Source organism: Trichosurus vulpecula, chromosome 5 (assembly GCF_011100635.1).
Source record: "Trichosurus vulpecula isolate mTriVul1 chromosome 5, mTriVul1.pri, whole genome shotgun sequence".
NCBI lineage: Eukaryota > Metazoa > Chordata > Mammalia > Diprotodontia > Phalangeridae > Trichosurus > Trichosurus vulpecula.
In genome coordinates, this window is record NC_050577.1 from 197,602,878 (window position 1) to 197,627,838 (window position 24,961).

Sequence of the window (24,961 nt, forward strand, 5' to 3'; positions counted from 1 at the left end):
TTTCTCTTTTGGAGCTCTGAGCCACAGCAGGAGTGGCATGTGACTCTGGGCCAGCTGTTGTTGAGCTCCCAGCTGAACTCAGATGTTGATGGTTCCTTGGTAACTATGAATTGTATTTGGTCTATTTATAAATATATGTTTGTAATTTGTTTGTATTTGCTCTAAAGTTCAGGGTGCTGGCTTTTCCCCCTGAGCTGAGTGAATGATATTTATATGTTGGATTAAAGTAAGATTATTAACCCCCTGACGTTGCTTTCCTTAGTAAAGCAGATCAAAAGAACCTGTGTTGGCAGCTTTCTGTGTGCTGGCTGTTGGTGTGTCTTACACCCCTACAACACCTGCTAGCAAACTGTTGCAACACACCAGCACACAGGAGGGCTACTAGCACAAGTTCTTTGATCTGCTTTTCTAAGGAAGGCAACTTTAAGGGGTTAACGATCTTACTTTAATTACACACACATATATCACTTACTTAGTTCAGGGAAAAAATAAGCACCCTGAACTTCAGAGAAAACACAAACAGAAATTACAAGCAGAAATTATATAAACAGAGCAAAATAATACAAATCAACAGACAGGCTTCTAGCCATCTGACCAAGACATTACATACACAGTTAACAGAGAAAGAAGCACCAACATCTGGGTTTTTCAAAGCGGGGAGGAGGAGGGACACTCCTTAATGGCTACCCAGAGTCTCATCTGGTCAAATTATATGACATACTTTCAGTGTGTGAGCCCCCAAAGCAAAACCTCTCCTCCCACAGTTCTGAGAGTTCTAGCTTAATGGCTACCCTCAGAGTATATATACCCTTTTTCAGGGCCTGAGGGCTTCATACCTCTCAAGGGCTTCACTCCTCTCCTGACCTAATTAGCAAAAGGTTGTGGGCCTTCCTATAACAAAGGCAAGACTCAATCAAAAGCACTTGATTGCCTTAGTACTGAGAAACATTCCAAAAGAAAAAACAGCAAAAAGTCCCATTTTGCTTGCCCTTACACATGAATAAGGAAACATATTTTTGGAAATAATGTAGGGATTTGTTTTGCCTGAAAATGAATATTTGGTTACAAAAGTTTTGTTTTTCTTTTTTTTTCTCAATGGTGGGTAGAGGGACAAAGAGAGGAAGAACAAATACTTGCTAATTTTGGAAAAAGGCCCGTGTTCTAAAAGCCAGACTAGGAAATCCTGAAATCATATTCTTAACTACTAGTCAGTACATTAACTGGAAAACTCACACAGTGGGAATTTATTTGTATGTATTCGTGTCTCTCTCTCTCTCTTCTCTCTTTCTCTCAACTGGTCGTAAGAGTCAGGAAGCCCTGGTTTCACATCTAACCTCTGACACATGCTGGATGTGACCACAGGTGAGTAATCTAACCTCTTAATGCCCTTAAGCAACTCAAATACTATAAATTATAGAACTGGTGCCAATCTACATTTTTGGGGGGAGGGAGTTTCCTCAGATGGAAGTTCTGTAGGCCAATGAAATCAAAGATCCAGTCTAAAAACACACAAAAACAGACAAAGATTTTGTTCTGCACTCATGATTTCACCATTGTGAAATTCTGGTCAGAAAACTCCCTACACCAAAGAAGATAAATAAGCACCTTATCTGCATGTACAGGCTTAGAGAGTGGATGGAGGCACTGAAGGAGCAGTGACTTACTTGTCTGGGGTCCCCCAGCTCCTCTCAATGGCAAGGCTTAAGCCTAGATCATCCTGACTTTGAGGCTGGTTCTTTATCTACCATACACACAGAGCCCCTGTAGCCCTTTTCTACAGAACTTAAATATATAGAGATATGTCCACATTGATTCATAAGCTCATCAATATGGACACTTCCTCTGACAATACAGATCTCAAGGCACCCATGCCTGACCATTCTTTGTGACTGTAGTCCATGTCCTCCCATATATTCACCACCAAAGAGACACTTAACTTGCTGAGGGCTAGATTCCTTAAGTGCTCCTGGTACTGCAAAGACACTAATAGTATATGCAGGCTCTCCTTAATTGTCCCTCCCTTTCACCATGTTATCTGTCCATCTTCCTTTCCCCTTTATTACCACTTTTTGCAACGTATTATGTGTTATTGCTAAACTTTTTCTCCTTTCCTGCTTTTACAAATTGTGTCACCATTTTCTCATCTGAAATTCAATAAGCCTCAGCTTCCTCACCTATAAGATTAGAATATTAACGCTGGCACTAGTTACATAACAGGATTACTGAAAGAGCTTTTAAAAGCACAAAATGCTATATAAAGGTGAGCTATCATTCCTTCCAATTATAATTCCTCATAATCCTTCATATTGACAAGGTTTAGTATTGCAAGGCTATTTACCAGGCTAACACAGAATCCCAGAGTCCCTACCATCTCTAATCTTCCCTTTCCCCTTCAATGTGACTGTTCTGCTAGAACAATGCCACTTTCCCCATCAACTCCTACATCAACTTTTCTCCACTTTCAATTCCACATACACTGCCAAAATCTAAATAACTATGAAGTTTCTTCTTATATTTGAAAGGTCAAATTACCAAATTTCACCAAGGACCTTCCCTTCCCATCTTTAATAGTTTCTAAAAATTCTATCTATTCCTTGAAGTTTTCCCTCAGTAGAAGTGGGACATGAGACTATGACATAAGACTGGAAGACACTATAGAAATCCTTTTAGTCCAACTCTTATTTTACAGATAAGGAAACTGAGGCACACAGCAGTGAAGTCACTTGGCTAAGATTGCAAAAGCTGGGATTGAAAGGCTCCTAATCTGGTGCTCTTTCCACTCACCTTCAAATTCTTGTTTCATTGAACCACCTGATGTGAAAGGCTCTCATGTATTTTTCTCTAAGTTTAATAATATTTTATTTTTTCCTCAGATACATGTCAAGCAAATTTTCAGCATTCACTTTTACAAGATGCTGAGTTCCAAATTTTTCTCCCTCCCTTCCCTCCCTCCCCTCTTCTGAAAATGACAGACAGTTTGATGTAGTTTACACACGTGCTATCATGTAATAAATATTTCCATGTTAGTCACAGTTGTGAAAGAAGAAACAGATCAAAAGAAAAAAACCCACAAGAAAGAATAAAGTAAGTGAAAAAAAATATGCTTTGATCTTCATTCAGAGTCCATCAGTTCTTTATCTGGATATGAATAGCATTTTCCTTCGTAAGTGCTTTGTACTTGTCTTGGATCATTGTGCTGCTGAGAAAAGCTGAGTCTTTCATAGCTGATCATCACACAATGTTGCTGATACTGTGTACAATGTTTTCCTGATTCTGCTTATTTCACTTTGCATGAGTACATACAAGTCTTTCCAGGACTTTCTGAACTCTATCTGCTTATCATTTCTTATTGCACAACAGTATTCCATTACATTCACATACCAAAGCTTGTTCAGCCATTCCCCAAATTATGGGCATCCCCTCAATTCCTAATATTTTGCCACCATGAAAAGAGCTGCTATAAATATTTTTAAACATGTGGGTTCTTTTCTCTTTCTTATGCTCTCTTTGGGATACAGCCCTAGAAGTGATATTGCTGGGTCAAACGGTATGCACATCCTCTATATTTTTTCTATTTTGTCTATTCTAATATTTGGCCCTTATTTTTCTATTTCCTTATTTCACTATGTATTTTGCAGAGTTTTTTGGTACTTATTCACATCGGTGTCAACTATTTAAAAAAACAACTCTATTTTACATAAGTGGATTTTAATACCATTTTATGTTTATAGTTAATCAAGCACTTACTACATAGAAGGTACTACACTACATTCTGGGGTTACAAAAACAAAAAGATCTTATAATCCATCAGGAGAAATGATACATACACAGATACACAACACATACAAGATAATTTCAAGGTAGAGGCGCTAGCACTGAGGAGGACTCAGGAAAGCCTCTTGTTAACAGGCAGTGGCCAAACTGAGTTTTCAAGACGTAATGACTCTAAGAGGCAGAGGTGAGACAGATGCATTTCAACTTTGGGGAACAGGCCTCTGCAGAAGGAGCAGCAAGGAGGCTGGCTTAGCTAGGTTGTATATTAAGTGTGTAGTATGGTATTCACACAACACATTGCAAAATACTTTCACATATGCTGCCTGGTTTTTGATCCCCATGACCACCCTGTAAGCCACCGAGGGCAGATATCATTAACTCCATTTTACAGATAAAGAAACTGAGTGACAAAGCAATGTGTTTGATTTGCCTTTAAAGATATAGACTGTCAGTGGCAAAGCCAAAAAAACCCAGATCTCCTGAGGCCAAATCCAGAGTTGTTTCCACTACACCACACTGACTATAAATCTTGTGGGTTCATTATTTTTTTAAAATCCTAGGCTGGTTGCCCTTTACCACTAAGCAAGTTTCTGGGTGGCCTTTCCTACCATTAGTAAATGTATTTCCTGAAAATGTAAATCACCCTAAATAACAGCTAAAGAAAAAAAAATCACAAAAGCAGATCTGCTAGAAAAAATAATACCGCAAAAATTAAATAGCAAAGTCATTTTTTAAGGTTCTAGGGTTATTTAATATTTGGGATCAACTGTATCTGCCAGAAGTGGGGAAAATGGAGAGGTGATACATATTATAATTTGCTGTAGGGATTCTTAGCTTCCTTCAGAGCTCAGTTATGATAGCACCTCCTCAATGTTCTGTGTCTCTGTGCAAGTTGAATCCTCACCCCTTCCCACCCTCCCAAACAGGATGCAAGCTCTCTGACCATAAAAACTGTTTTGCATTTTGTCTTTTTATCACCAATGCTTTGCCTATGGAAGTGCTTAATAAATATTAAATTGAAAAAAATACTAAGATCTTAAGCCTCCATACCATAAGAGGTTTATTGTTGAAAGCCCTTCAGAATAACATTGAAATCTAGTATACTGCTATTAGAATATTAATATGAGACAAGAAGCAACATTATAATTCAAAATCGGTTCAATCCAATTGAACAGGCAATTACGAAGAGCCTGTTAAGTTCAAGGTACTGAGAATGAAAAGACAGAAGTTAAACAGTTCCCACCTCAAAGGAGCTCATATTCTATTGGGAGGCAGGGATAGAGGGGTAAGGTATAACATCTACAGAGGTGAATAAATACAAAATAAATACAGGTAATTCTAGCAAGCAGCACTAACAATTGGAAAAATCAGGAAAGCTCTCTTGTAAGAAGTGGCATTTGAGCTGAGCCTTGAAATAAGCTATGCCAATAATAATAAGCTATGAATGCCAAGAAACAATGCTGCAGCCATGGGTGACAGAATTTCATTTATGGGGAATTGCAATTAGATGGTACAATGGCGAGTGTGCAAATAATATGACATCACTGAGGAAAGGCAGATTGGAGAGAGATTACTAAAGGTTTTAAATGTCAGGGTCAAGGCAAGTCAGCAAGTCTCTCCTGTGTTCCAAGAAATTGTGCTAAGGGCTGGGGATACAAAGAAAGGGGGGGAAAATAGTCCCTGTTCTGAAAAAGCTCACAGTCTAATTGAGGGAAGCACACCACAAACAACTATGTTCCAAGACATTCTACACATGGGAAAAATGGAGATCATCTCTGAGGGAAGGCACTAGGATTATGGAGGATTAGAAAAGGCTTCTTATAGAAGACAGAAGTTAAGCTGGGACCTGAAGAAGCCATGGAAGTCAGAGGGCAGAGAGAAAGAAGGAGGACATTCTAGGCATGGGGGTCAGATAGTGGAAATGTCAGGGAGGTAGGAAATGGAGTAGCAAGGAGGCCAGTGTCGCTGGATCAAAGAAGGCATGGAGGGGAGTAAGATACAAGAAGAAAGGAAAGGTAAGAAGAGGCCAGGTTATGAAGGGCTTTAAAAAACAAAGGACTGTATATTTGATTCTGGAGGTAACAGAGAGACACTGGAATTGACTGAATTGGGGAGAAGAGTATGTGACATGGTCAGAAAAGCTTTTATTTTATCCTAGAGGAAATAAGGAACCATTGAAGTTTCTTGAATAACTAAATCACTTTTAAAATTAACTTTTAAAAATAGAAGAAAACTGTTCAAATTTTAAAAAACCTCTTCTAATATATAATAGGTTGTTGTTGAGTTGTTTCAGTCTTGTCCAACTCTCCATGACCCCATTTTTGAGTCTTCTTGGCAAAGATACTGGAGTGATTTGCCATATCCTTCTCCAGCTCATTTTAGAGATAATGAACTGAGGGCAAACAACATTAAGTGACTTGGCCAGGGTCACAAAGCTAGTAAGTGCCCGAGGCCACATTTAAACTCAGGTCCTCCTGATTCCAGGGCCAACACTCTATCCTCTATGCCACTATGCCACCTCCTCTTAAGAGGTCTATTCCATATTTGATATTGTTAGTTATATTGGAGGCAATAGAATCGAATTCAAAGGTAGGCAATGTTTTCATAGAAAAGGGACATTATTTGTAAGATTTTCAAAATTTGACTTTTTAAAGCACCTTTGTCTAATATCAGAGGTTTTATACATTGATCTAATCTGTATCAACTGATTAAATTCTCCTATGCAAGGCCTTTGGCACGACTTGGGAAAACAAAGCCAATATGACATACTCTCTTCTATCAGCGAGTTTACATTTTACTAGGGCAATATACATGTGCACAAATAAAATACAAGGGAAACTGAGGCAGAAGAGAGGTCTAACAACTGGGGGATCATGAAAGTCTTCACAGAGGATATAGCACCTGAAGTTGACCCTCAAAGGAAGTTAAGGATTCAAAGCAATGAGGAGGGAGGCATGCATTCCAAGTGTAACACATCTGTGGGCAGGCATCACACCTACCAATTCTCTGGGCTGGCTCCATCACTCCAGTCTGCTCTCACAGTTACAGTCTAAAAACCACCACTGGGTTACATTCAAATTCTTTCAGACCTTTAGGGGTTGTCTTTTGAGTCCTTGCTGGTATACTTCCATTAACAGAAACCAGCCAATCTTAATATTGGCACTGTTATATACTAACCAAAATCATTTACTCATCAAAAAAGAACAAGGAATAATACCATAGGCACTTAAATATTAAAGCAAAAGGAAAAAAAAATACAATGTAATCCACATATAAACGTGTCACACTCTCCCACCAATGCATCTGCTGGGTAAAGTGGACACATGGTTACAGAAACCTGACAAGAGAGGCACATAAAGCTAGAAAACCCATGTGCTTGGGGTAACTCACAAATTGTTACATACAAAAGAGGAATCACCCTACACCTTTTATAAGGTGACTTATGTTTTTGTATTTATGCTCTCCAGGATGTTTATTGGTTTTTCATTTATTCAGAGCTCAACTTTCTTTAGAGCTTTCAACTTCCTTTTACATTATTATAGACGTACATATTGTTCTGTTGGTTTGGCTTTTTACAACCTGCATTAGTTCATATAAATCTTCTCTTTTTTTCTCTGAATTCCTCATATTCCATTTCTTACTATACAATATATTCACATACCATAGTTTTTTTGTCCTTCTGGAGAGTAAGCGAGGTGTAGGGGATAGAATGAAGATTTGGACAGAGGGGGACCTGAGTTCAGATCCCACCTTTAAGTATTAGGAGCTATGTGATTTGGGGCAAGGCACTTAGCCTCTCTCTGACTCAGTTATCTCCTTGTTGAAATGAGGGGGTTGGAGTAGATGGCCTCTGAGGTCTTCTGGTTCAAGATCTAGATATGACCTCAGATTTTTTTCCTGGGCGAACCATGGAATTTCAGCGTATAATTTCCCTGAATTTTATTTACTATTTTTGCTGAGAAAAAATGAATTTACTCACAAAAGGGGGTAGAGAAGAATATGGGAAGTCAACTAGTCAGATATTATTTACTTTAATACTTCAAGGACCATAATTCAATGGCCACCTCCCTCTATGCCGTAAAAGACAAGGTATGTGAACTCCTGTGACTGGGGGTTGGGGGGAAGGCACCATCAGCTAAATGATAAGCTTCTCTGGGGTACTCCCTACAAAGGAAACCTCACATAGTAAAGTTGCAATCATTCTAGCTAATGGAAGAGAATAATACAATTAGATTTAGAGTCCCAAGAGACCTTAGAGGTCTTCTAATCCAACTCTTCAATTTACAGAGGAGGAAACAGAATTTGCCCAGACTCACTCAGACAGTGAGTGGTAGAGCTAGGATTCCAATTTATGTCATCAGAAAGGAATGAGCTAATCTGTAGGATTTATGGTTTACACGGAGCCACCCCCATGTCCTTAAACAAAAACAACTATAAATGTAGTGTACGGGCAACAATTCAACATTTATTACATGCTACTGTTTACAAAGCACTCTGTGCACGATGGGAAACATACAAAATATAGATAAGCTCCCTGCCTTCAGAAAGTTTACAACTGAATAGCAGGACATTACAGAGAGCCACAATAAAAAAAAAATAATACATCAGGACACCAGAGAGGTGCAAAACTAAGTGCCACGTGTGTCTGAGGGGGAAAGGTCATGCCTGGCAATATTTGTTGTTCAGTCATTCAGTCCTGTTCCCTCTCCATGAGGCCAGGCCTTTCTATCCTCCACTATCTCTTGAAGTCTGTCCACATTCACACTCCTTGTTTCCATAATAATATCTATCTGTCTCATCCTCTGCCATCTCCTTTTCCTTTCGCCTTCAATCTGTCCCAACATCAGAGTCTTTTCCAACAAGCCCCATCTTCTCATTATGTGGCCAAAGTATTTAAGATTTAGCTTCGGTACTTGACCTTCCAGTGAATAGTCTGAATTAGTTTTTTAAAAGTATTGACTGATTTGATCTCCTTGCTGTCCAAAGGACTCTCGGGAAATCTTCTCCAGCACCACATTTTGAAATCATTGATTCTGTGGTACTCAGCTTTCCTTATAAAGAACTGCTCTTTTTTGCAAAAGGGACTGAACCCATTAATGCTGTAACCAATGGAGTAAATTAGACCATAGTACAGATCAACTAAGACAGTGGGTAACCCACTGCTTGGAGAAAGCAGCAAAGAAATGATATTGAGAGAGGAGGAAAGCCAGCTGGATGAACTATAAAATCACAGATCTAGAGCTAAAACTCAGAGTCCATCTAATCCAAATGCCTCATTTTACAGATGAGAAAACTGAGACCACAGAAATTAAACAACTTGCCCAAGATCACAAAGGTAATACTAACCGGATGCTGGACTGTTGCTTTCTGCATATTCTCCACCTTCTCAGTGTGGGTCACTAAAATACGACGGTATTTCAAATAAAAAGCAACACTCATCCATCCCCTCCTGTGTTATGCACGCTTTGCTGCTCTTAGTTCAGCCCAAGATCAGAGGCGTTCTTTTGGCCATTATATTGTTGACTCACACTGGGCTTGTAGTTTGCTAAAGTTACCCCAATTCTTCTTCAGATGAACAGCTCTTTCGTGCTACCTCCCCCATCTTATCCTTGTGAAGGTGATTTTTGGCATCAAACTTCACATTTAGCCCTACTGAATATCATCTTACTCGATCTGGCCCAGTGTTCCCCTCTGTCAAAAGCTTTTAGTATCCTGACTAGCAGCCACAGAATCAGCTTTCTGCTGCCATAAGATCTGACAAGCATGCCTTTATCCCAGTCATTGCTAAAAATGCTGAACAGTACAGGGCCTAGGAGAGATCCCTGTGGACATTCCACTGGAGACTTCCTTTCAAATGAATGTGGAGCCATTAACAATGACTTTCTGAGTCCAGACATGCAATCAGTTTTTATTCATTTTATTACAATTAGGTAAATTTAGAAGTGTTCAGAAGGTAAACCCTTTGATTATCCCATATAAGGGTCAGGTTTACCTTGGAGACAAGAGGAATGGAGGCAGAGATGGTGGGAAGGAGGGTGGGGAACATGACACCTGATTTTAAATATGTGAAATGCTTTCATATGGAAGAAGAAAATGGGATCATAGATCTAGATTTGGAGGGAAACTAAGAAGGTATCTAGTCTGACCCCCACATTTTAGAAATAAAGAAAGTAAGGACCAATGAGGTTATAAGGTATTTAGTTAGTACAGTGAATAGAGCACAGGCTTTGGAATCTCAAAGATCTGAGTTCAAATCCTACCTCAGACACTTACTAGCTGTGTGACCCTGGGCGAGTCACTTAACCTCTATATGCCTCAGTTTCCTCATCTGTAAAATGAGGATAATAATAGCAACCCACAGTTGTGAAGATTGAATGAGATAACATTCTAAAGCAACTTGCAAAACTTAAAACACCACATAAACGCCAGCTATTACTGTTATTACTGTTAGTATTGTAAGTACCTTGCCCAAAGTTACATAGAGTCAAAGGCAAGATTCAAACCCAGGTCATAGGATTACAGAGTTGGAACCAGGGTTAGGATTACTCCTTTTTCCACCATATTACGCTGGTCTGTGCAGACCCAGAAGGCAGAACTGGGAGCACTGAGTGAAAGTTACAAAGAACTAAATTTCACCTTGATTTAAGGTTAAACCTGCCAAAAATGGAATCGGCTGCCTCTGGGGGGAAGTGAGTTCCCTTCCGCCAGACGTCCAGTGAGCTTGGACATCACCAATGTTGTAGAGGGAATTTTTGGTCAAATACAAATTGAATGAGACAGCCTCTGTGAGCTCTTCTAGCCTTGAAAGTCCATGGCTCTCCCAGGAAAAATCTGAGGTCACAGGATGATAGCTCTAGAATGAGAAGGGACCCCAGAGACCATCTACTCCGACCCCCTCATTTCAACAACACAGCAACTGAGCCAGAGAGGCTAAATGCCTCGCTCAAGATCACCCGCTGAAACCAGGACCTCCCCTCTTCAAGGCCGAGCTCTATGCCCTACACCTTGCTTCCTTTCCAGAAACCCAAAAGGAAACAAAAGCCCTTACCTTTCAAAAGAGGCTGGAAGGTTGGAATCTCCTGTAATTTGATGACATCTGGATCGCAGCTGATACTCCTTGAGGCCTGGGTTCCTTGGGCTACTACAACAATGTCATCCATCTTGGCTTTCTGCTTGGTAGGAGGAGTCACTGAAAAAACAAAGATAAACTGCTAAGATGTTGCAGGCAGGTCACTTCTTCGGCGCTGAAGGCAGAGTCACAGATTCACAAACTTGTAGAGATGGGAGGGATTCTAGAGACTTCTGGGTTTATCAAGAAAGAACACTGGTCTTGACATTAGAAGGTGTGAGGATGAGTCCTAACACTTTACCTTCATGGGTGAAGGGCATCCAGTTGCTTAACTTTTCTAAGCCTTTTTGTAAAAACACACACTATATCGCCTCGCCATGTTGTTATAAGGAGAGTATACTGAGCCCCTGTGGGACTAAGTGATCTATGGGCTTGAAGCCACACAGGTGGTTAGCAGCAAGACTCAAATCCAGGTTTCCTGACTCACAGGACAAGGCTCTGCCCTCTACATCACGCTAGTCACTGCCGTCCTCAACTTAGTAATAATGAAAGCATTTTTATTATTCATTGCTCAAAGCACCATATTCTGGTTTTTAATTTTCGCTTTCTCACAGCATCTCTCTAACATAAGCAGGAATTGTTATTTTCATTTTGCCAGCAAGGAAACCAAGATATAAGGGTTGTGATTTGTCCAAAGTCATCTGAGCTCTAAAAGGCTGGAGATAGGAAAAGACTTTACAGTCTTCAGTCTGCCTTTCAATAGGGCAATTTTGGAATAACACTGAGTAATGGACAGATAAGGGATAAGTAACAATCGCACCGTGTTCAAGCACCCCCTGCAACAGGAGGCCCCAGAAACTCTGCCTCGGTGTTCATTGGAAGATGGCAGCGGGGGATGAGCTAGTTCCACAAACAGAGGCCTGGCCATTTCACTTCCTCAATGAGCTACAGTGACTCTTTAGTGCCTCTCCGGGATCAAATATAAACTTCTCTGCTTGCCATTTTAGTCTCTTTACTAGATGGTACCAACCTACCTTTCCAGCTATATTATATGTAATGTATAAAAATAATCTGGTATATTTGTATAAATAATTTATATTAATCATGCCTGTGCACATATACATATGATACATGTTACACACATATGCCTATATAGACACACACATACACACAACAATAAACATTCACATATACGCATGATACATATTACACACGTGCATATACACATGCATACATGTATAACACGCCCATATCTACACATGTGCTCATGAGTACATGTGTGTACGCATGTATGGCTCCCCCTCACATACTATACAATCCAGTCAAATTTACTGTTCCTGACACACAACCAATCTGATTATAAGCTCCTTGAAAGGGGGACTGTTTCACTGTTCTCTTTGTTATCTCCAACACAATGTCCAGCACATAGTAGTTGTTTAATAAAGCTTGTCGACAGATTCAAAGCTCAGCTCAAAGGCCACCTCCAACACAACGCCTCTGCTCAGCCCCCCTACACTGTTGAAAGAGAGAAAGAGATACACATACATAGATGTGTGTATATGTATATGTATAGTCTCTTCCAAGAAAGTGTAAGGCTCCTTGAGGACAGATGCTATTTTATTTTGGTCTTTGGATGGACAAGTCACTTAACTTCTCAGGGCTCCAGGCAACTTTCTAAGACTATAAAGTTAGCTACAGAGAAGTTTCTGACTTGCACTGGTGAAGTCACTGGTCTTCCCTATCCCTACTCTATCACTTACATAGTGCCTGGCACATAGTAAATATTTAATAAATGCTTATTGATTGATATAAAGCTTTTTTTCCCCTCTAATCTCAAAGCCTCAAAACAAAAAAAGGAATTATAAACCAATAACTAAAGCTGATTCCATAAGATCTCAGAAATACTACACTTTAACATAAGAAACTTTAAATATAAATTAAAAAAAACAACAACAACAAAGTAGTGACCAACTGAATCCACAGATCACCACCAGTGAAAAGAAACCTATGCTTAAAACACCAAAGCTTGTAATGGTTAAGCGTCACAATAACAAGAAATTTCACCAGCAGCCAGTAAAAAAAAACTTTCTAGTATGAAGGAAAGGCAATGCGAATAATCCTGTGGCCTCCTCAATCATGGGAAATTGGAAGAAGAAATGGAGAAAGTAAAGACATGTAAGCTAGAATCCAGAATAAGACATCCTACAAAACTGAACCTAATCAACAACAAAGCAGACGCTAGATGGCGCAGTGAGTAGAGCACTGGCCCTGCAGTCAGGAGGACCTGAGTTCAAATCCAGTCTCAGACACTTGACACATGTACTAGCTGTGTGACCCTGGGCAAGTCACTTAACCCCAATTGCCTTGCCAAAAAAAAAAAAAAGAAGAGGCAATAGAGGCACAAGGAATAAAGGTGAGTGGGGAGGGAGAGGAGGAAGAGAGAAGGAGGGACAGAAAAAGAGGGAAATACAGGAGATTTGAGAGAGGTAGAGAAGGGAGACTGAGACAAGTAGAAGGAAAACCAAGAGAGAGCAGAACCACAGCCCAGAGAAGGCAATCAACCTTGTCGAATGTGGAAAAGAATGAGAAATGAGAAAAGGGCATGAGATTATAACTTTGGAGAGAAGAGTTTCAGTTGAATGATGAGGCCAGAAGCCACACTGCAAAATGTTAAGAAGTGTTGGGAGGAGAGAAAGAAGAAGCTACAAGTGTAGCCAGCTTTCTCTAACAGTTTGGCTTTGAAAGGAAAGGGATATAAAATGATACTGATAATGATAGGATGATGAGGGTGTGGTGAGGCTTTTTTTTTTTCCTGGTTTGAAAGACTCACGTATATTTTATAGGCAGCAGCCAAGAATCAGCAGAGCTACGAAGAGACTGATGATTGGGGCTTGGGGGTAAGGATGACAGTTGGGACGATCTGCTGGAGGATAAGAAGGGGTGGGATCAAAAGTACATGTAGAGGGTTGGTCTTGGTGAGGAAAAGAATCATCTCTTCTTCAGATAATGGAGTTAAAGGAGAAGTAAAGAGCTCCGAAATATAGAAAAGGGGGAAGTGAATGCTCATGGTGAGTAGCCTAATTTTTTTTCCAGTAAAGTATGAGGCAAGGTTCTTGGCTGAGAAGGTGGGGGAGAGGGTTGTGTATGAGAGGGGAGAGAAGAGAAAGCCTTTTTGAGGAAAGGAATAAAAAAATCAATTTGGGAAGAGTAAAAAGTTTGTCTTACAGAAATGAGAGTTCAGTTGAGATTAGGTTAGAGGAGAAAGAGAAAGAGGGAAAGAGAGAAATTATGAATTTAAGTAAATTCCAAGAAGCTAGGTTAGGATAGGCAAATGGTAACGGAATGAGACTGAGAGAAGAACCAGTGGGAACAGATCAACACCAAAGCAGTGTAAGCAAAATAACCACTGGAACAAAGGTATTTTAAAAGAGAAGGGTGAGGAGGTCAGACTAGTTGTGACTGATAAGATGGAGGACTAGGCATTTTCTCCTATCCCCACTAACTCAAAAAACAAACAAAAACTGAGAGGAATCATGGGCCAGAGGTAGAACAACTATCAATACCTCCACAGAACAGAAAAGGAAGAAGCCCAAGAAAGTCAGTAAGAACCGAGTTCAAATACAGCCTCAGATTCTTACTGGTTGTGGCCAAGTCACTTATCCTGAGTACCTCAGTTTCCTCAACTGTACAATGGGGATAATAACAGCATCTATCTCTCAGCGTTGTTGTGATGATCAGATAAGATATTGCACAGTGCCTGGCTCATAGTAGGCAATTAATAAATGCTTGCTTTTTTTAAAATTTTTAACAGGAGATTATGCTAATCTTTAACTAACTCAGCACCCCTCCTCTACCAGCCTCCATGATCCAACAGGGTGTACCCAATGAATTTTACATGTAGACCCACCCAGGAATTTCCTGCTTTAGTATCTGCTAGCACATTACCCTGCCCTTTCCCCAGCCTCCTGATGCAATAGGTGATAGACTTCAACTCTTGCAGAAGAAAAGTATGGGGGAAGGTCAGGCTACATTTCCTTTCTGACTGAGGTAACTCCCTAGTTTAGAGAACCCCAAAGCTGTCAGAAACTCCTCACAGAATACCTACTCTAACCTCCCTCAAGTGGAGGCAGAGGCAGGGGAGGAAGCAGACGTAGCATTGGTTGAAGCCAGAGAACACAAGAACAAAGGGAATTGGAGTAGGGGGCCAACATATGTAGCTGTACCAAACCTGGACGAAAAGTAACTGAATCCATCTGGGGCCAGCCCTGTCTGCCCAGAAAATATTTGGGTCAAGAACTGAGGCACCATGGGAAAAGGGGTGGTAAAGCCAACATCAAAGAGGGAAGAGTCAGAAAGTGAGAGACAAGGGTATTTAACAACAGCAAAAACACCAAAGATATCAGAAAGAAGAAAATTCAGTTAGCAAAACCTGGAGCACAAGCAGATAAATCAACTGAGAAAATAATAAAATTAGAAGGCAAGCACCAAGACACTGAAAGATTGCAAATGTCTCTGAATAAATATTACAAAACCAAAGAAAGTGAACCAATACTTATGAAACATGGAACCTTGTGGCTTCCCAAGAGAGCATGGAACCGCAGTGGGATATTCCCAAATGGCTGAAGAGAAAAATCAGAATCTTGAGGGAGTTGAGAATAAAATAATGTTCTGAAGAGCAGAAATAACTAGTAAATATTTAAAAAAAAAAAAAAACCTTGAATCCACAGTAGTAAACCTCACTAAAGAAGTCAAAGGGAGAATAACAGATTGGAAATACTAATATACTGAAGTGAAGGATAGTTAAAACTTATATACTTCAAATTTCAAGACATATAGTGGCTAAGATTAACAATGTTAATGACAAATTCTGCAAGTGGCCAAGAGAAAGACCACACATAAAGGGAAGGAAATTCAAATAAGTGAGTAAGACTTTTTCATGCACCAGTAACTACAGAAAGGATGGAATAATATATTCCAAAAAGCAATGGAACTCAAGATGGAACCCAAAGTGACATGCTATGTGAATCTGTGCCTAATCATCAATGAAAAAAAAAAGATGGACATACAGTAAAAGAGAGGAATTTGAAGCATTCTTGAAGGGGGGAAGAAGATGTTTTCAGCTTATTTGACTTGCAAATACTTCAAACCAAATGAAACACAAGAGTGGCAAAGAAGCAGCACTCTCAAGGAAAGCACAAATAACTAAATAAAATATCCCATCTTTACAGGCTACTAAAAGACTAGGGGGTTAAAAACAACAACAAAGGAACAGTTTAGAGTTTCCCCTCTAATAACAGTTCACAAAAGGATAAAAATGGGAGCAGAATGTAAAGTAAGAGGAAAAATGATGGTGAAAAATCATGGACTGAACCCCACAATCCCCACTCCATGCCAAAGAATGTAATTTGTGGCATTAAACTGCAGAATGGGTGGGTGCATAAGAGGAGAGAAAAGGGGAAGCATAGAAAAGAATGTGTGATATAACTGAATCAAATCCATGGTTATCAAAGAAGAGAACTCTCAGTAAGAAAAGGGGGTACAGGAGAATAAGAGAGGTAACATACAGAGAAATTAAAATGGGAAAAAGGGGAGATATTGCTTCAATGGGGGAAAGGTCCCACTGAAGAACATTTGCATGGGGAGAGATACATATTCCCTAATGGCAGATTGGGGACCTTACCATAGATCTAATCTGGGGGACATCGCTTCCTCTGACAAAATGTTCCATCTCTATGGACAAGATCCTGTCTTAGGAGAAAGGAAATCTAAACTCCAGGGAGGAAAGAGCTTCCAGGATGATGGGAGATCGTGGACCCAGAGAGGAGACAACACAGCAAACAGAAAAGAAAATGACCATGGGGAAGGCAGAGAGTAGAATTGGATCCAACAATTTAGGCACAGGGAGATTTCACTAATGGGCCAATACTCATTTCCTCTTTCAGGAAGTGATGCTTCTAAGACTGGGGCATAATGGAAAAAAGGGGGTGAAGGGACAAGATCTACACAGAAAAAGATTAGAAGAGGGAACTCAAATCTAGTACTTTAGAAGCTCAAATTCCATATGAAACACAAAGTTATAAATAACATAAAGACTATGAATTAAATAATATACAGAAAGAGAAGAAAATTAATAAAGAGACCAAGGTAATGAAATCTTTTTTTTTAAGATAAGGACATAGAAAAAGAAACTGGAAGAAAGGAGAAGGGGAGAAGGTTTGAATGAATCATTTAAATTAGATCACAAAACAGAAGGAAAAAAAGGAACTGGGGCAAAACTAAGAGTTGACATAGAGAGGTGGTAAGTTTTGACTGTGAGGGGAAAAGGGCTTGTGGGAATAGGGTTAATTTAAAGTAGCTTAAGGAAATTAATAAGGCAAAGTACCCTCTTAAAAAAGGGAATAAGAAAGCTGATGAGAGGAAGTGAAGCAGACTAGAGAGTGAGCATTGTCAATAGAGCTTCTTAAAATACAGCAAAAATAGGCAGGGAGTCACCACTTAAGGAAAATACAAATCTAATTAAAAACTAAATGTAAATAGTTTAAACAGTCTGACAAAATAAGTGACAGAGTGAATAAAAAAACAAAACTGCACAATCTGTTGCTTACAATGTTTTAATACACGTTAAAAGCAAAGGCATATCAAGAATAAAAATGAGAGGCTGGAACAAAATTTACTATGCATCAAATAAATACAAAAAGTCAGGAGTTGCAATCACGCTATTAGACAAAACTAAACCAAAAACTGACACTATAAACAAAGATAAAGAAGAAAATTACATTATTCTGAAAAGATCCACAGACAACAAACCAGTATCAATATTAAGCTCCAAATACCAGGACCTACAAAGCCATAAGAGAAAAACTAACGTGAAAGAAAACATACATAGTAATACAATAATAGCAGGAGACATTAATATTCATCTCTTAAGAGCTAGGCAAATCTAACAAAGAAAAACAAGGGAAAATATAGAACTGAAAAACTGTAGAAGAAATTAAGAGTTAAAAAGACTAACGTAATGGCATCTTTTAAATGAGACTACCAAAAATACTAATATTTCACATGGAACTTTTACAAAAATTGGCCATGCATTAGGGCACCAAGATATAAATGTAAGAAGGCAAAAATATTAAACACATCTCATAGACCATAACTCTATAAAAAGTTATTAGTTCAGAAAGCACAAAGACAAGACATAAAAAGAAACTTAATAATGAAAACCCACCCCACCAAATCCTACCAGTTGCTAAGTGGTCAGCCTTGTCTGCACAACATCTTTCACATCCCTAAGAACCTCAGGGCCTTTCCATCAGCCCCAAAGCTGAACTTTTTAATGTGGTCTCCCCTTATTAGAGAATGAGCACCCTGAGAGCAGGGAACTATCTTGCTTTTTCCACTTGTATCCCCAGTACCTAGCACACAGCACTTAAATGCTTTTTCATTCATCTTCCCTTTGTCTCCACTCATCACCACAATCAACTCATTTCCAATAATCATCACCTCTCACCCAGGCTAATTCAACAGCCTCCTAACTGGTCTCCTTGCCTCAAAGTTCTACAATCTCTAATGCATCCTCCACACAGCTGCCAAACTTATGTTTCTAAAGCACAAGTCTGACCCTATCGTTCCCTTGATCAAAAAGTTTCCAGAGTTCCCTATTGTTATTATTGATTAATATCCCATATTGATCAAACATGAGCTCCTCCATTTGGTATTCCAAGTCTTTCAAAATCTAGCTCCAACCAATCAGTCAACCAGTATTTACTAAGGTCTGCTATTCGCCAGGCACTCTAATAGGCACTGGAGATACAAAGAAGGGCAAAAGACAGTCCCTGCTCTTAAGGAGGTCACAGTCTAAAAGAGGAGACAACATATTAACAATTAATAATAGGAGCAGTAATAATAAAAACAATGACAATGATAGCAATAGCGAAGAATTATATAGTGCTTATTACGTGCAAAGCTCTTTACAATTATTCACTCACAACAATCCTAGGGAGGTAGGTGCTACTATCCCCATTTTACAGATGAGAAAACTCAGGCAAACAAGAGGTTAAGCAACTTGCCTAGGGACATGTGGCTAGTAAGTATCTGACAGGTCTTCCAGACTCCAGGCCTGGCACTCTATCCATTCTGCCACTAACCACCCCCAACTATGTCCATACAAGGACATACAGGAGAAAGAGGAAGCAATCACCACACCACCTTAGAATTAAGAGTGTATTTCGCATTATTATCCACCCCACCACCACCACCATCACCGTGACACTCTAGACAAACTAGCCCACTTAATGGTCTTATACTTTCTATGCCTTTGCACAGTGTCTGGAATGTTCCCTTTCCTCATCCCACCTTTTAAGCTTCTTGTTACCACTCAAAGATCAGCTTAAGTGTAACCTCCTACACAAGGCCTTTACTGATGTCCCCAGTTTTTAGTGCCTCCCTATCCCAAAACTACTTTGCATTTATTGTGAATATATTTTGTATTTAAGATACAGCATGGCCAAGTGGATAGAGATATAAAGACTTAGCCTTTAAGTCCCATCTCTGAAATAGCCTGTCAGGGTAGGCTAGGTGAGACTAGCTACTTAATCTTGCTGAACCTCAATCAAAAAATGGGATAACATTGCACTTCTTACTTCACAGAGTTTTTATAAGCAAAGTGTTTTGTAAACTGTAAAACTGAGAAGCACTGTGGTACAGAAAAGTGATGTCAAAATCAAACAGAAATGAGGGCCACCAAGCCTCCCATTAGGATCCCTACAGGTTGTATACTGACTTAGTTTTAAAATACAGTATAATATTACATGTGCTTAAATGTACTTCCGTTTATTTTGTTATATATTTCCCAAATACATTTTAATCTTGTTCTGGCCATGTCGTGGACTGGGTGTTTGACATCTCTGGCGTAATGGATAGACAGCTAGTCTTCCTAAGAAAAAGACTTGGATTCAAGTCCCATCTCTAGCAAATACTGGTTTGTTACCTCAGCCAGTCACCTTCTCCGGAACCCAGACAACTCTCTAAGACTTAGAATCTAAGTTGCAAACTTAGATTTTGCCAACTTCATTGGTAGACAGTGTTTCCTCACTGCACCAATGAAAGTCTAGACTCCCCCAAAAAGGTCCTCTATCACTGTAAACCATTGTTACTGCTACAGGAACCTGAGAAAATTTGGTTGTCAGGGACATACTACATTTCTATGTAGAAGAAAGGGAAAAAGTTGATACTTAGCAAACAATCCCTGGAACTGATGAGGTTTAGGGGGGGTTTGAGAGGTTGGGGAAACCCCTAAAGGAGCAGAATATTGGATAGGGCCATCTGGAATGAACTCTGGACTCAAGCTTTCTTTACGTCAAGGTGGCAAAGATTCACTGTTACACTTTGCAGCAGGCTAGAGTTCTTAAGGAACCGGCAACTTAACAGGGATGATGTTAAAGCTTTCTATAGGAAAAGCAGTGGATTATCTGGCAGATACGCTAATTAGGTGATAACTTACAACCTTGGTCACCGGCAGCATTCACTACTAGAAACCAGAAGAAAGGTTTCTCAGGGGTGTATTTTCAGTCTGTTATGTCTATAGCAAGATAGCTTTGAGAGTTGATGACTTATAGCATGACCTCTGGATTGCATGTGATAACTTTGGGGATCAATATATGATAATTCTGTGGTTACAAGGCAGTCCTGTTTTTACAAGAGAATTTCTTCAGAGGTCAGCTTGTTCTTGTGATGGGGAAAGATTGTTTGTTTTACTGGGGCCCACTCATGAGTTATTGCTAGGCATAGTCCATGGGCTGGGGAGAAAACTGTCAGGGATAATGTTTTGAAGCTAGCCAGAAATGTGATCTTGGAACTGGGGTTCAAGCACAAGCACCCAAGCACCCCATCAGAACCTCTAATGCTCTTCTGAACTGGTAGGATATTTTTAGTGGTCTTATCTACAATTCATGGGATCTCTGAGTATAAAGGGTTTTCAAAGGCTACCTTGTCTAACCAATACTTGCACAGCTATCTCCTCTGAGACATCTAGAAAAGGGGTTCTTAACCTGGTTCTAGCGACAGATTACAAGAGGTCCCTTAACTTGGATTAAAAAAATACATCTTTATTTTCACTAACCTCTAACTGAGATTTAGCATTTCCTTCAATTATGATTTAAGGGGGAAAATATGATTCTGAGAAGGGATCTATAGGCTTCACCAGACTGCCAAAGGGGGTTATGATACATAATAAGGTTGAGAACCTCCGATCTGATTGATACCTGTCGGTCATAGTTAGAAATTCACCTGGCCATGTAAAAGAAATCAATACATGTTAGCAAAAAAAAAAGTTTAGCTACAACCCACTACACCAGGAATCTGGCATGGTGGGAAACGCATGGGTTCTTAAGTCAAAGGGCCTGCGTTCGAATCCCAGCCCTGCCACTTTCTTCCCGAGAAAGCGAGTCACTAGCCCTCTGCAAGAGGTCGTCTGTAAAAAGACAAAGGTCAGGCCGGGTGACCGGTCCATTCCAGATGCACCCTCCTGCCACGCGCGCTCGATTCCACCAGACAAGTCCCTGGGACAAAGCTAGTTTGCGAACCCCTCACTAGGACCGATGGATGGATGCGCTACAGGGTTACCTAGCAACCCCTTCCGCCTCCACCCCGGGAGATGGGAGGTGACAGCGGTGACAAGCGCGAGGACACCGACCTGAGGCGCTCAGGTCGTGGGGTCTGCTCTCGGCTTCGGCGCTCTGTTCATTCCCCATGGTGGCCTCGGACGCTGGGAGGGCGGATACAGGCACGTGCGGGGGCGGCGGGGCCCGAGCTCCCCCGGGCCGGGCGGGGAGCCGGGCCCGCCCTCAGACAAGGCGAGGGCGGCTGGAGGGAAGGGCGCCCGGCTTCCGAAAGCGAGGCACGAGCCGGAGCCGCCGCGTCTCCCCCAGATTAAGACAGGAGGTTCAGCTCGTCCCCCCCAACCCTCAGCCAGGTGCGGCGGCGCCGGCGGCCAATGGAGGAGCGGAGGCGACCGCGGGAACACCCCCGGGGGCAGTCCAGGAAGGGGCATGCGCCCGATTTAGCTCAGTCGCTCGCTCGCTCGCTCGCTTCTTCCGGGTTGAGAGGCTGCAGTGCCGGCTTCGGTATTGGGTCAGTTCCGGCGGCTTAAGGACGAACTCTCTGCAGATGGGAGGAAACCGAGAGGCAAAAGGAACGGCTAGACCGGCGCCACCTTAAAAGGCCAGCGCCGCCTGGGAGGACCTGAGCAGCCTTAAATGGCCAGCGCCTCCTCAGAAGACGGGCCACCTTGAAGGACGTGAGCGGCTTTAAAGACTCAGCACCGCCTCCGGGGATCAGAGCCACCTTAAAGGACCCACGCCACCGAGTGCCCTTTTAGGGCCGGCGCTCTGAGCCGGCTGGAGGCTTCTGGGAGCACTCTGCCGCTGACATCAGGGGCGGGAGAACTCAAAGAAAAACTCCCGGGAAAAGCCGGCCGGGCAGAAAGTGTAGCGAGGTGGAACATAGAGGAGCTAGGTGTCCGAGAGAAGAAATCCCAGAAGCTCGGTTTGGGAGGCTCTCAGGACCCACGTGGTGCATCATCTCCCCCTGCGCTGCTCCAGCCCTCGCTTGACAGCCTCTAGTGAGAGAGAACTCGCTAGGTCCTGGGGCAGCCCATTCCCTTCAGTTCGCCTCTTTACACCTTCCACGTATTGCGCCCGTTTCTATGCTCCGAGGTCAGTCAAGCCGAAGTACCTTTGCATCCCTTCAAGAAGTCATCAATAGATGTCATCTTTCATATGTGAGCAGTCTGGCTGTTGAAAGGAACTGTACTATGCAGAAAAAGATTAAATCAACTTATGAAAGGTGTGAAGTATTTCCCCTTTAGAGTGTGGACTGGTTGGCAAAAAGGGGGCGGGGAGATGATTTTTGGGCACAGAAAAACATAAAATTCCACCTGTTTTCCTTTAAAACACAGTTTTCCCCTTAATGTGTGAGGAAACAAAAGATCATTAGTGGGATCTGATAAAGAGCTTATGAATGGACCTAAAGAAGGCGTTCAGAGAAAGACTGAGGCTTAGGGACATTGTGGTCCCTCAGTTCATTTGCATGTGACCTTTTAGAGCTTGAAGGGTTAAAATTCACAAAGTGGTAATTCACGTAACTCCAGATCATGTTGTTGAGTTGAAAGAGTTGTGTCTGACTCTTCATGACTCCTTTTGGGGTTATCTTGTCACAGATACTGGAGTGCTTTGCCATTGAGGAACTGAGGCAGACAAAGTTAAGTGACTTACCCAGGGTCACACTACTAGTAAGTGTCTGATGCCAGATTTGAACTCACAAAGATGAATCATCCTGACTCCGGGCCCAACACTGCCACCTAGCTGGCTATCCCAATTATGAGAAGATTAAATAAAGTTTCAGAACTGACCAAAATTTCATGAGTGTTACCTCCTAAGGGAAAGATGAGTCAATGATTTATATTAACCGACACAGAATGAGTAAGAACACAAAAGAAAAAAAAAGCCCATATCAACAATGATGTAAATGGAAAAAACAATAAAAGGAAACTAAATGCTTTGTAATTGTAATGACCAAAACTTGGCCCCAGGATTGAGAAAACACCACTTTTCCCTTCATTACATAGTTGAGGGAAGGAGTAGAATATTGCATTTCCAGTCAAATATAGTGGATGTATTGTTGATTTTGCTGAATTTTTCTTTTTTCAGTCTTTGTCGCCTGAGAAGGCTGGAAGGATAGTTAATCTGGAAGTACACTAATCCAACCTTCTTATTTTTACAAGTAAAGGAACCAAGGCCTATAGAGGTAAAGTAACTTGCCCAAGGTCTGTAATAAGTGGCAGTGCTGGGGATTCAAATTCAGGTCACATAACTTCAAGGTCAATGTTCCAGTTTGCAAACTCTTTCCACTATACTATGCTGGCTCTATGAGGAAGCTAAAGAAATATCTCTGAAAATGAAAAAGAATGACTTTGAGTGAATAAGTTATTTTGACTATTATAAATACACAAATTAAAAATAAAAGGCATATGAAGAAAGGCATTATCTGTATGTAGATACAGAACTGGTAAATTGAAGTATGTATGTATACTATATATGTATGTGTGTATATACCTATAGGTGTGCGTGTATATATACATATATGTATATTGTATGCACATGCATATATATACATATAGACGTATATAGGCACACACATATATAGATAGATAGATACATATACGCATACATATATATATGTATATATACCTATATACCTATTTGTGTCTAGTGGTAGCCATCTCTAGGGCTGGGGTGGGAAGGGAAGAAAAAAATGCATTTATATGGTAATTTTGTTATATATTTGAAAAGAATAGCAAGTTGTGCATAGTAGATTTGCAGTTTCACGTGCAGTCACCTTTTTATTGTACTATGTTATGTAAATGCTTGTTTTATTCCATAAAGAAAATAGAAAAAATAAAATTAATGTAACAAAAATAACAAAAGGTATCAATAAAAAAAAGTGATACTCAGAATGGAACACATACTCCATATATGGTCTGACCAGAGCAGGGTAGAAAGAATTATTAACAGTCGTGTTCCAGACCCTGGCTTCTCTAAGTTTTGATTCATCAACTATACATTGTGAGTTATTTTCATGTCAGCGAAGCACCAAAGGAAAGTACCTAGAGTGCTACTGTCCATTTTGGAATTTGATAAGACCACAACTTTTTGAAGAGCAGCAATCAGATAAGGAGAGTAAGTTTCAGTCAATTGTGATCCAGGGCGACATAGATACCATTGTGATTAATATATCCAAGGGAAAAGTTATCCTCACAGAATTTCAGATTAATAAGGAATCTGACAGATCATCAGTGTGTAGAATGGAAAGAGCCCTGGACTTGGAATCAAAAGACCTTAGTTCATATCCCAGTTCTGCTGCTTATTACCTCTATGTGACCTTCAGGCCTCAGTTTCCTCATTTGTAATGTAGTATAGCTCTGGGCTCACTCTGCCATCTGTGTCTCATACTGGCAGGTCAGGTCCCCAAAGCAAAACTGGCCACATCTCCTCTTCAGGATTATAGAGGCAATCCTGAGACATCAGGGAGTTGTCATACTATTTTTCATGGACCGCACTGGGTGTG

At 40.6% G+C, this 24,961-nt stretch overlaps 1 protein-coding gene across 2 annotated transcripts in view; it reads right to left on the reverse strand.

Annotated features, from left to right (window-relative positions):
- BORCS5 (BLOC-1 related complex subunit 5) overlaps window positions 1-21,932 on the reverse strand; it is a 135,625-nt gene extending 113,693 nt beyond the window's left edge. Inside the window, exons 1-2 of one of the 2 annotated variants that reach the window (XM_036758357.1) lie at window positions 21,531-21,857; window positions 10,823-10,963 (exon numbers count right to left, since the gene is read on the reverse strand). In XM_036758357.1, the coding sequence (XP_036614252.1) occupies window positions 10,823-10,963; window positions 21,531-21,588 (199 nt within the window). In that variant the 5' untranslated portion in view covers window positions 21,589-21,857. Of the gene's footprint in view, window positions 1-10,822; window positions 10,964-21,530 lie in introns of both variants that reach the window. The other variant, XM_036758356.1, reaches the window with a different exon arrangement.
- Between the last annotated feature and the right edge of the window lie 3,029 nt (window positions 21,933-24,961).